This window comes from Pygoscelis adeliae, unplaced genomic scaffold (genome assembly GCF_000699105.1).
Source record: "Pygoscelis adeliae isolate BGI_AS28 unplaced genomic scaffold, ASM69910v1 Scaffold427, whole genome shotgun sequence".
NCBI lineage: Eukaryota > Metazoa > Chordata > Aves > Sphenisciformes > Spheniscidae > Pygoscelis > Pygoscelis adeliae.
The window spans coordinates 232,145-245,237 of record NW_008825214.1 but is presented as its reverse complement, the minus strand read 5'-3'; the positions used below and the strand labels follow the sequence as shown (position 1 = coordinate 245,237).

The following is a 13,093-nucleotide window of genomic DNA, read 5'->3' as shown; positions in this document are numbered from 1 at the left end:
CAGCGTAACAGAACAATTTGTTTTATTATCCCCATTTGACGTCACTGTTGAGGAAGCAACTGGTAATCACTGCTTACCTGGAAAGCGCTAGTTCTATTTGCAACTAAGAACAGTCAGTTCAACACACAGAAAATTTGTATGTCTACAATTAGACACCTGGGAGGTACATAAAAGTTTGCCATATGCAGTAAAAGGAAACAACACTGAAATGTTGTAATCACAGGACTTTGAAAGATTAAATGTAAACTCTCAAAGGGAGTAAACATGCTTACTTATTTTGTTACACAAAATTTGCCTGATCTGGAATTACATTTTGGCAGTCTCCCAAATGAAAAGCCAAGACTGCTGAAGTCTGAATGAGATTTCAGTTGAGATTTATAGTCAGTTATCGGAAGTTTAAGCACTGGCCAGAGAAACGATAGAAATAACAAAAACTCTGTCCACTGGAGTTCTCAGTCATTTAAGAGTACAACGTCGTACTCTTTGCATGAATTTTGGGGTCCATATTCAGGGCCCGAAGAAAGACCTCGATGTCAGCAAATTGTTTCTTATCAAGTCCAACAAACATGGGGTCATACTTTTAACAGAAGCACACAGCACTAAATGCAGAACTCCTCTGTCCCAGTGTTATTTTTTCTGAATAGCTTTATGTAAGATTTTCACCTGAATGCACAGTATGAAGTAACTTTCAATTGCCTGTGCAGTAGTATAAACACTTGAAAACCTATCCCCATACCTTGTAAACACAATTTACCTCAGCATGATGACTAGAATGCTAAAGTACAGCCAACCACCTATGGCACATCAAATGTCATTTTTGATTCAGAAAGCCTAATTGTAGTAGTAACAACCTTCAAAAGAAACTGTCAGAGTAGAAGTCAGGTGACAGAAGAAAATTACAGGCTAGACAGCTACCCACAAAAGAGGAAAACATTTCATTTCTTAAGAGTTCTAAAACACCAAAGGGCTGGAAATCAAAGATCTACTACCTGCTCCGGTGCTGTGAACTGGCTGCTTTGGAGGAGCCAGCTACATCCCCTTGGAAATCAGTGAAAGAGTCATCTAGTGAGCCAGACTTTGAGGCATCTTGAAACTCCTGGAAGTCATCATCTTCTGGTTTTACTACCTGAATTACAAACAACATGTAAATTGCTATACTGTTGTCTTTTCAAGTTGCCATGTAACATGAAAGCAGTTCAGAGTTGCATGATCGACTTAAGAGAAAAAAAACAAAACAAAAGACGGAAAAAGCCTTTCAACGCAAGCGCGCAAAATTAGCATGGTCAGTCCTTCCACTTCGCCTGCACCTCACCCAACGCAAAACACACACAAGGTGTACAGGATTACAAGTAGTACGCATGAAGAACAGGTGAGTACGGAACTCTACTCCTTTCACATTATATGTATTATTGATCATAGCCATGTAATCTTTTAATACAGGACAAATAATAATTTAAATCAATCAATAATTTAAAATCAATACACACAGCAAAGGCATCGGAAGAAATATTCTCCGAAGAAGGATGAACCATACTTGCAAACAGCAAAATTTATCCCCCACATGATTTACAGTGTTGTAAACCAAAGGTTTTCATAGTCCTCAGCTTCTCCTGAAAAGTCTGACTTATTTTACCAGCTAATAGAGTCTGTTGTAGAGTTTAACCTAAAATTCCATTTTATGTGCATTACAAAATCCTAACTACAACTAAAACCCCCTTTCAATGCAATTAGTTTGGAATGGAGAATGCTTTTGTACCTCTTCTAATGCCACCAGAAAGAAACAGAAAAAACAACAGAACAGCCTTAGTGGCGTGACTTCATGTTTTCAGATGTCACGTGCTAGATTTCAGCTCCATTTTTTCTGTTTACTTGAAGTCTGTTGTCACTACGTAGCTTTGAAAGAGTCAGGCTAATTCTCTTTCCGGGACAATGGAGATTTGCTACGCAACAAGAGTGAGCTAACCTGACTCGGCGGGTAGGATGGCACAAATCCTCCCGAAGGCTGTGCTGCAGCTCCGCCCGCTGGTGCCGTGATGTTCATTCCCATCACGGCCGGCCCAATGCTAAGAGGCATGGAGACCGGCGGTGCGGAGGGCATCAGAGGCTGCTGGCTCACTGTGGCAGGCAGCGGCATTGGAAATCCAGTTAAAGTAGGAACAGGGGCAGCTGGAAACTGGTTTAACACGTCAGGACTCACTGCAGGTATTCCTCTCTGCAAAGGCAGAAAAGCAAAGACAACCATGTACACACGTACACATCAACAAAAAGGCATATTGCATTCTCACCCCAGTTTCTAGCTTGTATTATTGAAATCATGATAGAGCAGGGTACTGGTCAAGCTTCAAGTAAACCTTCCAAAAGAAAACATGCTATCAAGATCCTGTATAAGTGAATCCTGACTGCTGGAGTTACACAGAGGGTAGTGATACCTGTCTGGGTGGGCAGAGGCATTTGGCAGCATTCTTGTTCGGCTTTTAATAAACCAATCTAGTAAGCACTGGCAAGCAAAGCTATGCTGAACCTAGTGTGCTGTATCGTCTTTCCTACACACCACTCCAACAAGGTACCTCAGCTTTGATCTTCGTCGCTCGAGATGGTCTTGCCTTAGTTTTCATACAGGGCTGGTATTTGGAAATAAACTGCTAAGAGGTGACACTATGCTGACAGAGAACGGAAGCCTAAAATTAACACTCCACTGGTTCAGGAGAGAGGTAGCAAGTCTAGCTATTCGCAGACTAAGGGATACAGGAACCATATAGTCTGAGGAAAACAGATGTGTATACAACAGAAGAAAAACAGTATTTTCTACTAGAAATACATATACATGTGTTTGGTAGGCATATCTAAGAACTATCCTCAACTGGCACTAAAGAAAGGAGTAACTGAAATGTAAATGCAGGGCATGAAATTATAATCCCACTGAAGGTACAAGGGGAGCTTCTCCTCTGGACTTCAACAGAAGTAGTATTTTACCACAGGTGTGTTATACCAGCCACTTCTGCCAACACGCAATCTATGACAGATTAGTTAAGTGAACTGCCTTTTTGCACTAATCTCCAAAGTGTTAGTCATACCTGAGTTACTGCTATCATAGCCAGGACAGCGTAGAGCTCTTCTTTTGTGAGCTTCCCAGGAGTAGTGCGGTTGGCTAAAGCCCATATTTGTCCAAGGGTCTCTCTGGGCAATCCAGATGACATCAGTATGGGATAGAGTTTAGCTGTATCTATTCCAGTAGGAGTCAAAGTGGTTTCTAAAATTTTCTTATACAACTCTGTTAAGAGAGAGTCAGTATTAGACAGTGACAACTGCTGTTTTCAAGTGAGTTTAAGATTGCTTTTCTATTTCGTCTCAAACTCAACATGTAAGTTGAGTGTAAGGTAAGGCAACAGCATTCTGGCATTGTATTGTATCATTGTGTTTCATCTAAATACATTATTGGATGGTCTTTACAGACAAGTTTAACACAAGCAAATATTTTATATAAAATATAGTCAGTGCTCCATTTCAAAACATGTTTCTTTAATGAAATTGCAGAATAATCCATATAAAAAGATAGTTATAATAGCTTTATGTATTTAAACCTCAGTGTAATCGATATTTACTACAGCATTTCATTTTCTATTTACTGTGTAATTTGCATATATAAGATAAATAGCCTTAAGAAACGAGCCTGCTTAATTACAAGACAGGCCAAAAACCAGACTACCCATGAAAGCAGTATTATCAGCAATGCAACCTCTACTAGCACAATCTTCTGTCATAACAAATTCTAGATTAAACATTTAACATGCTTGAATAAAACCCATATTTTTTCAAATGCAGATAAAGCCACCATAAATATGTAACATATCAAAGATATAGGATTCATTTGATGACTGAAGAATAATGCTTTGATCAATAAATGGCAACATAAGCACACATACATTCACACCTTATATTGCCCACTTTGTTTACCTGGGACCAAGCTATCGTTGTAAATCCAAGGAGGCATCATTTGCTGAATTGGGTCCTGTGAAGGGAATACTCCAACTCCTAAACATATCCCATTCAGTAAGAAAAAGACAGTTGCATTAGGATATACAGATTCAGACTATAAAGATCTTAGAGACTAGATCATAGTTGGTCAGTATCATTTAGCATTTCAGGCAAAGATTTCAGATAGGAATCACTGTGCTCAGAGGAAAAACAGCTACTGCAGGAATATGTATTTCAACATACCTAGAATTATTCAACAGTAACAGCCAGAATATGGTTATATACATAATGAAATAAGGAGCTCCTCATTTGCCTCCCTCTTAATTTCTAGCTATACAGAAGCTCAAGTCTCACTGTCTCTTAAAATTTCATAGCAGCAGTTCTGTGCCATACCAAATTTAGTCTTCTCATCAAGTATATGCTATTAGGGCTACTTGTGGAATAAATAAATTCATACCTACCATATGAACCACAATGTTCCACCAGAACATCCTTATCGAGGAAATCCACAAACAGCCTATTAGACTGAATCTCAGCAAGATCTTATCCCATGTTCACAAAAACGTATCCATTGCCCCATAGCCTTCAGATCCAGAAGACGTCATAGCTGCCTTCACTACTACAGGCTTTCATAACACGATCTGCCACACTTTACTCCCTGTGAACTGGTTATTCCCTTCTCCACTGTGTAGACTTCCCCTCAGTCTCATCGTTTTACTCCCTATCTAGCTCCCTCTAAGCAGATTTTACGCTCATCTTGGATGGAGCTCTGACAAAAATCAGAATCATTTCAGATTTCATTGTCTTTCCCAGTGCCCTTGCATCTCCTCATCTTCCACATGGATTCTCTCCTGACTGCAGTCTCATTTCTAATCATCCCACAACTCCAAGCACATTTTAATATAAGGAATTCCTTCCATTTCACCAGCCAAGTAAAATAAATTTGCTACTTCCTCCAGCCTCATTATTCTTCAGCTTCAACCACCCTTCCATACACTTCTGCATCCCACCAATTCTTGCTTCTCACCCTTGAATCTCTCTGGTAAAACTCAGCCCCTTAAAAATCAATTAGTATGAAAAGTAAAAAGGAATTCTCAGCCATATTTAGTTGATAGATAGCAGAGTCTTACTCAAAACTTTGATAATATCCAGGTGACTAAGGGTCTGCCATTTTTCAGCATTATCACTTAAATACTAAACTTCTGTTCCTCACAAAGTACTTCAGTTCATCCTTCAAAGCACCCTTAACATTCGGAACTATTCTGAACTATTGTTGCTTTAGATAATCACTTCCAACACCATCTTCATCTGCAGGCTGTATTTAAACTCGCTGTCTTACAGTCTTAAACCAGGGTCATTTCCTACCTCCTCTCCCCCCACCCTTTTTTTTTTCCTTTTTCTTTAAATCAGGCATCATATTGTGTTGAATTGGTACAAAATGAACAACGCAATTCACTGTGAATTGAATAAATTGTGAAATGAAAAAATGAACAGCTCCTATTTCACGCTGTATATTCTTTAAAATTAAGTCACTTTTAGCAATTTACTGTGTGTTACTAAGCCCTCCACTTATTAAAAATGTCCATTCAAACCTTTTAATTTCATCCAATGATGTTTTTTAAATACATTGGATAAGAAAACACTTGAAAGCAACACATCCAATGACTGAGGAGAGGAACACGTGAGTTTTTATTAATAAAAAGTTATGGTACTTCTAGAAGAGAAATAACTGCTCGAGAAAGTGCCCAATTCAGTTATCTACAGACCAGCAGCCTTCTCCCCCTTCTCCATCTCCTCTCACCCCCCAGTAAAGTGAGAGTACACAAAGGGCTACATTTATTTTTATCATACTTGACTACAGTGAAGCCCACATTTCATGTAACCCTTAAGTACAACATCAGAGCACTAATCATCGGGGTGCACCAGAGACCTTGGATCTATATTGACTGGAATAAAACGAAACCAAACAGTCAATAGTCAGCTTTAATAAAATCCAAATTGGAACTAAAGCCTGCTTAAAGTTTTCATCTAGTCCAGCTTTTGGAATTTTGATCCCTAAAGCACAGATAGTTTTAGGCATAACGCATATGAGCGGCAAATTGTCTGGGAAACAAGTATTAACTAGCTAAGAGTTTTAAGCTAAAAAGATTTTATCCCCTCAGAGTTAAAAGATGAAAACCCACCATGACATTGACCATCTTTAGTAATGTTTCCTTAAATAATTAAAAAAATAAATCTTTAGAGAGGACATCTTTTTTTTCCCCCAAGAAAGAGGACAGAATATTTTAAAACAGCAGACCTGATTAAACAAACATGTTAAAAGTGATTACAGCAGTAAATCCACATGGAAAAAGTTCAGAGCAAAATCATAGTTGTTATACTTTTAGGAAGGAGCAGGAGGCACTGACATATTATTCAAGCAGGCATTCAGAGCAAAATTATGCAGGATTGGCCTTAGAATTAGTGTACAGAGTGTTAGCATTCAAGCAGCATCTTATTAGATTTAAATTCTGTCAAATGTTTCATTTGCTCACCACACTCTTCAACTGCTATGTTTTGTTCTGAAACCTTGTGCACCTCTGCAGCAGTGGTACCACTTTCATGTCCACCTACAACATCCCAGTCATTGATGGTTAGACTGGGATGAACTTGGCTTGCAGCCGAGGCTTTGTGCCCAACTTCGGATGTTTTAAGTTTGGTTTGCTCTTGTTCAGATTCATTTGAGCCATTATCTAAGGCTTTCTCCTCCAAGGAAGAGCCTGAATAAACAGCAGGAGGGATTATTTATATTTTGTTATTAACCACCCAGATCACAATTCCACACTTTCAAAGGAAAAGTATTACTGGTACCACTGATGAGTTATCAAGATGAGTATCCATCCCAGCTTAGACCAACAGCACCACCCTGTTCAAACACTTTTGTAGCCTGATTCTGCCCTTTACTTACCATGCATACACAACAAATTCAACAAACAAAAAGCAACAAGTAGAAGGAACACACAAAACTATTTTCTGTATTAGAATTACCGTTGCATAATCATCTAGGCATCAGTATCAGCAGTGTCCAATATCTACTTATATCTGCAAAATTCTTCACATTAATCTCACCAACATCCATTCAGCCTCCAAGAGAGGAAGCACACAAGTGCTCCACATTAGCGTAATAGTTATTTTTATACCACCATCTCAACTGTATCTTTTTCTACTACCCAGACTTACAACGATGCTAGCACACAAGACTTAGTTCACTTAAGATCAGCCATCTGCATATTTAGCAATCTTTGGATCCACACGTGACTTGCTTTTACAGTGCAGTTCTAAGGGAAGGAAGAAGGGGACTTAAATCATCTTTTCCCATGGATCAGCAGGTTTCCACTTAATTGTCTATATATTAGTTCTTTCAGACAGACTGAAAAAAAAACCCAACTAAATAAGTAAAGACACTGCGTAGCTCTATGACAGAAGGTGACATGTAGAAAAGATACTTTAGTGTTACCTGTTTTATGGATATTGGGTGAAGATGCAGAGGTAGGAAAATAAGGAACCTGCCCAGTTGTACCATGCAGGATGGATAACACTGGAGTCTGGGCTGGAGGGAGAGGTTGGACCACAGCCTTTTCTGAAAGCAGTTGCCCAGCCTCAGCAGCAGAATGGAAAGGCTGAAAAGGCTGAGAGGTGGTTTGAGGCACCAGTTTGGGGATTTCAACAGGCCCTTGTATAAAGTCACTAAATTCTTCATCATCGAGAAAAGCAGAGTGGGAAACAGATACAGCAGAAGGGGATGATGTGGGATGATCTGTAAAATGGAATGAACACACAATGCAAAGTGATGAGGAACAAGGTTCACAGGTGGAAAGGTAGGAAAAGTGGCAAATACTAGGTATACGTAGCAAATGGGTGGGGGGAAACAGCAGTGGATGCATTATTTGACAGAGATGTGCAGAGTTGTTATTGTCAGCATAACAAACACATAGGGTAAAACTGAGCAGCCACTTCCAACCATGCATCTTCTCTCCCAGATTTTTATGATGTAAACACTTTGACTGAAACTTGATTCTTAACACTGGCTATGGAAGTACACTATTTGTTTTAAACAGACTGGGTCAAAACAAATCGAGAAGTAATATTTCAAACTGGACATAATGGGGGTGTGCACGGGGGGGACATTCTCCCTTAAAGGAGTGTTTTATCCTCAAAAGCTCAGTAATATATCATAAGATACGCAAGAAATGCGTACTCATTTAGACAATCTGCTGTTTGATCCCTTGCATAGTTACCCATTTTGACAGAACTGACATAGGACAGGCAAATCTACAGACAACAGAAGATTGTCAGAAACCACCTGTAACTTCAAAATTATCAAAGAGCAAATCCACAGTACAGATAAAGATTTTATACAGGAAAAAGCTTGTCTAGATAAGCTTTGTTTCAGGCTAGACACAGAACAAACTATACCACAACCCACAGGAAATCTTTAGTAGCAATTGTTACAAATGTAGTAATTACTGAGAAGAGAATACAGAAGGCTTCGGTTTGACCATGCCCAGGCAATGGTACACAAGTAAGCTATTACAGTACACTGAAGTTTTGGTCATTCTTAGCACTTGTATAGCACTTCTCAGCTTCAAAAGCACTCTGCAAAACATCAATTAATGCTTTGACTAGAAAAGAACAAATGCATTATCAATTTCCGTGATATTTCACATTAAGCACAGTGCATTAAGCTTTCTTTTAAAGATTTCAAGTCTTCTAATAGGAGCTGATATATCTAGTATTTCACCCTCATAACCTGACCAAGCAAACAGTTGCTAGAATGACACTTTAGTTTACAAAACAGTTAATCCACTCACTTTGTACCACCAAATAAAAATACTTTTTGGACTTAGTTCCCCCTGCTAAGGATTTCAAACATTAGAATTTTATTTTCAGTTGGAAGATGAGAAAAATGACAAACCTGGCTTTTTGGGATGTGATGCTGGTGTCGGGTGCATTTTAGCATCTCTAGAAAAACCATCTAAATTTCCTTTAATGGCTTCCAAAGCATCATCCCTGCTTTTTTCACCTGTCTGAAACACCAGGGAACACATTTTGAAAAATTCACAGAACAGCTCAGTTTTCTTTCAATATCCACACTTCTTCAGTACAAAGTTCGCCATGCCTGCTGTTAGATTAAACCCTTCTTTCTCCAGCAGTGCCTTCCTGAAGCACATCAACAATAACCCCCATATTTAGAAAGCATTTATTTTGCAGACTACACCATAACAGTGTTTCTCAGTCTTTAGACATAGCTTTATGCACAAGAACTATATATAAACCTTACTCAGCTATTTGCATTCTTGCAGAGAAGAGCCTTCAAGCTCATTGCAAGTGTCCAAACCTTTGGACAAAGTTAACAAACAAGCAACCAAACGTTCTCTAGTCTAGAGGCTCAATCTGTTCCCAAATGTTACATACCAGGTTGGTTTATTTTTCAAAAGCTGATTTCATTTTCAACACCAGACTTTGTTTACATTACACCAAGAGTGTGTAAAGGACTGACTATTCAGATGCTTTTCAAGATGTAATCTGATGTCTCATATAAGTTCCCCATTACTTGCTTGTTGAAAGAGACCATCCCATTAAAAGCCATTAAAAAAACCTGAAGAAAGAAAAACCCCACTTATTATTTAGGACATACCTTAGGTTTCACACTGCTTAGGAGTCTCAGCTTTTGTTTCTGCTCTTCAAACTGCCGCCGTTTTCTTTCTTCTTCCAAGAATTTCTGCTGGTGCTCAAACCTCTTCCTGAAGCAAAATGATTAAAAAAAAAATCTAAAAATAATTTTTCATTACAATTTTCATGGTAAGCTTCTGCTTGATTTTTCCATTTCTTCTGTCTCACATTCAAGATGGCTCAGTGCACACATTTCTACTTCTCAGAGCGGTATGACAGCCGCTACTAGCTTCATAGGTGGCCTTCAAATGCAATAGAATGATCTCAGCAATATTCTACAGCCCTAAATGGACTACTTTTCTAGAGAAGCTATCAATAGTTTTACTGTGTGGGCCACCCCCCCAGACTACATCTCCCCCTTAAAAAAAGAAGAATTTCCCAAGAGTCAGTAAAGTGTCACTTACTGTTGTTCCTCTGCAAACTGCTTCTGCATGTCAGGGGTGTACTGCGGGGCTGCTGGACGCATTCCCAAGAAAGAAGCCTGTCCCATGTAAGGCATTCCGGTCGCTGGCATCGGCCCTAAGGGCATGCCACCCTAGAACAAAATAAATACAACTCCAAGATATTTTTTTCCCCATAGAAAAAGCCAAACCACTGGCAATTACACCCTGCCAAATTGCAAACTAGGTAGATCTCATAAAATTAAGAGTGCTAAGAATAGTTGGATGAGCAGTGTCTGAGCACAGACTAGCTGCTACAGAACAAAGCACTGGTCATTCAGTAGATGGCACTCTTCCCTCTCAATAATGAGTTACAATTCTTAAAGGATTTTAGAAGACAGGATGGTCTTCTGGTCAAATGCAAAAATCAAGACTTCAAATCCATACAACCTACCTCAAGAGCAGGAAGGTTACAGGCATCCTACAGTGCTACATGTGGTTCAGTACCATGCTTTTGGGTTTTCTTGGGGTTTTTGTTTCCTATTCTGAGTGATTGTGTAATACTTTCAAATTCCCTGCTGGAGGAGCACATTCCTAACCAACGATGGGTGCTGGCAAAACGTGGTCTACTCATCTTGCAACCGTAGCTTATCCAGGGGTCCGAGGGAGACAGTGTACGACAACAGCCAGGAGGAGATTTGTCTGAATAAACTGCATCCGTATCAGAAATATTTGCTGAGAAATATATTCTGGTACAGTTACAGCAGCAAAGCTTGCCTAATATAGAAGGGGCCAGAAAATAATTTACTTTTCTTACCATTCATTTTGTGTTTGGTATCAGAACACATAGAAAGAGAACAAAAGTTGTTTATTATTTTTAGACCAGCTCCCATAAAAACATCTTCCTACTATAACTTTTACAAAATTAATCCAATAAATTCCAGGTGGGGGTGGGAAGGGAAGGGAGTGTAAGGAGATGGCAAGATACAATAAATTCAATTTGTCACATAGCAATTTGGCTACAAAGCCGTGCCAAAACATTAAATTTCAGCAAAGTGCAAATTTGTACATAAGCACATATGGTGCTAAATAGAAAAAGCCAAACTATTAAAAGAGAGAAAACATAATATTAGCTACTCATATTTCATTCTTATTCCTCAATTAGCAACAGCAGAGCTAAAGACAAAGTGACTTTAAGCAAGAAAAAGAATGAGAATGAAACACAGAAGTAGGACAAGCGGGAAAAGCGGTCACATGAGAAAATACAGCACATATAACAGTGTCCTTGCTCCCTAGAACAAGGTATTTAAAAAGAAAGTTTATGAATTGCCATCTACACTCAGGAAACTTAATTCTATTAACTCTAGCATTTGAGTTACAAAGGGATGAAACAATTCAGTGAATTGGTCACGATCAATCAGATTGTGTACACAGTCACTTCTTATCTGCTTATAAAGGTCTCATTTAAAATACTACACAATACACCACCTTAATGGTAAGTACATAAAACCAAAGCAAAAGAAGAAAAAGCACGAAGCAAAATTAAAAAGACAGAAGAGGTATGTTGTGGGAGTTCTGAGTTATAGTTACTTAACAATTCAATACTATTACTAACCACACTTTGGAGTAGGTGGCATCTGGTAGCTTCTCAACATCTTGCTGATGCTTTTGTTTCTTTTCCTGTTCAGACACCATGCTTCTCTTATCACACTTTGGTGTCATAACACGTATAATGAAATGAAAGTTCAGATTCTGACATCTTTGAGTGGGCTATAGCGTACAGGTTACTTTAAATATTACTGATGCTGTCCTTGCACTACACCCTCATTTCTCTCTACTCTACAACAGTGAGTAATGTATGCTAAACTCCCCCACTCTCTCTATCCAGATCCCAACGAAACTTGGAGAATTCTTTAATTAGAAATATCTTCAAAGTGAATACTACAAAATACAATGTCCCACTATGGACTAATACCCACACTTCAGTTTTAGCCAAGTTCCACCCTCTTACCCCCACTGCAGTTGCAAGGGGACTATGGCATCAGCTGTCACCTTTCAGACAAGCACCGAGGTATCTCATTTCAGCCCACATTTCATTGCCACGTACCTGCATGGTCATGGGTCCAGGAGGCATCTGAGAACCATAATTCATTCCCATCATGCCTGGCATATTGGACTGCATGACAGGAACCATTGGAAATCCTTGCTGTTGCATAGGAATCATCCCTACAATGAAACAATAAACAAGGTAAGCTCCCAGTTAGTGTTAAAGGTGGTAGGGGGGTTGCCTTTTTTTTTTTTTTTAACTAAACCAGCAAAGGAAAGGAAAAAACTCTCAGTCTTGCTGGACTGTTTAAAAAATAAAAAAAAATATGCTACACTGCAGGCAGCCACAGAATTTCCTTAGTTTAGATATTGGTCAGTCTAAGGGAAGAAATGTTATGGGGCTTTCCCAATAACTAAGCTGATGAATTCTCCCACCATCCTAAGGATTCTCTGTGGGTTTCTTCCCCTACGATTTTTGAAAGGGTAATTTCCAATTAACAAGCTTTAATTAACCAAGTTGACTGGTGCTGTTCATTGTCTGTTCCTCTTGAAGGGGAAAACTTAGAAACTGGCAGCTTTTGAAGATAAGTCTTGGGAAATAAACTCATCATTTCACAATGCAACTTCACACTCTGATCTGGCTGGTTAACTTGTCTGTAGGTTAATTAGCCCACTACATATATTAGAACGGTTACAATATTTGTCAGTTAAAGCTAAACTTCAACAAAACTGGACAAATCAAGCTGGAATGTATTAATTCACTGGATAAAGCCAAGTGGATTATGTTTCAGTATTTTCATATCTCATATTTTGCTATCTTGGGAGACATACACTAACACACATTTGTTACCAGCACACCATGAGATAATTATAACTGTGCATAACTGAACATCACACGCAAAAGCACTCCAGGAGGGACACGACACACTCAGGAGTAATCCATAAATCAGTCCCCGAGACTTTTTGTAAGAAAACCCTCC

General features: G+C 38.9%; 1 protein-coding gene across 1 annotated transcript in view; it reads right to left on the bottom strand.

Annotated features, from left to right (window-relative positions):
• SYNRG (synergin, gamma) overlaps positions 1-13,093 on the bottom strand; it is a 36,985-nt gene that overhangs the window by 23,321 nt on the left and 571 nt on the right. Inside the window, exons 2-11 of the mRNA XM_009329100.1 lie at positions 12,175-12,293; positions 10,092-10,222; positions 9,653-9,758; positions 8,930-9,041; positions 7,472-7,771; positions 6,510-6,734; positions 3,955-4,032; positions 3,075-3,271; positions 1,964-2,212; positions 990-1,126 (exon numbers count right to left, since the gene is read on the bottom strand). Of these exons, the coding sequence (XP_009327375.1) occupies positions 990-1,126; positions 1,964-2,212; positions 3,075-3,271; positions 3,955-4,032; positions 6,510-6,734; positions 7,472-7,771; positions 8,930-9,041; positions 9,653-9,758; positions 10,092-10,222; positions 12,175-12,293 (1,654 nt within the window). The remainder of the gene's footprint in view (positions 1-989; positions 1,127-1,963; positions 2,213-3,074; positions 3,272-3,954; positions 4,033-6,509; positions 6,735-7,471; positions 7,772-8,929; positions 9,042-9,652; positions 9,759-10,091; positions 10,223-12,174; positions 12,294-13,093) is intronic.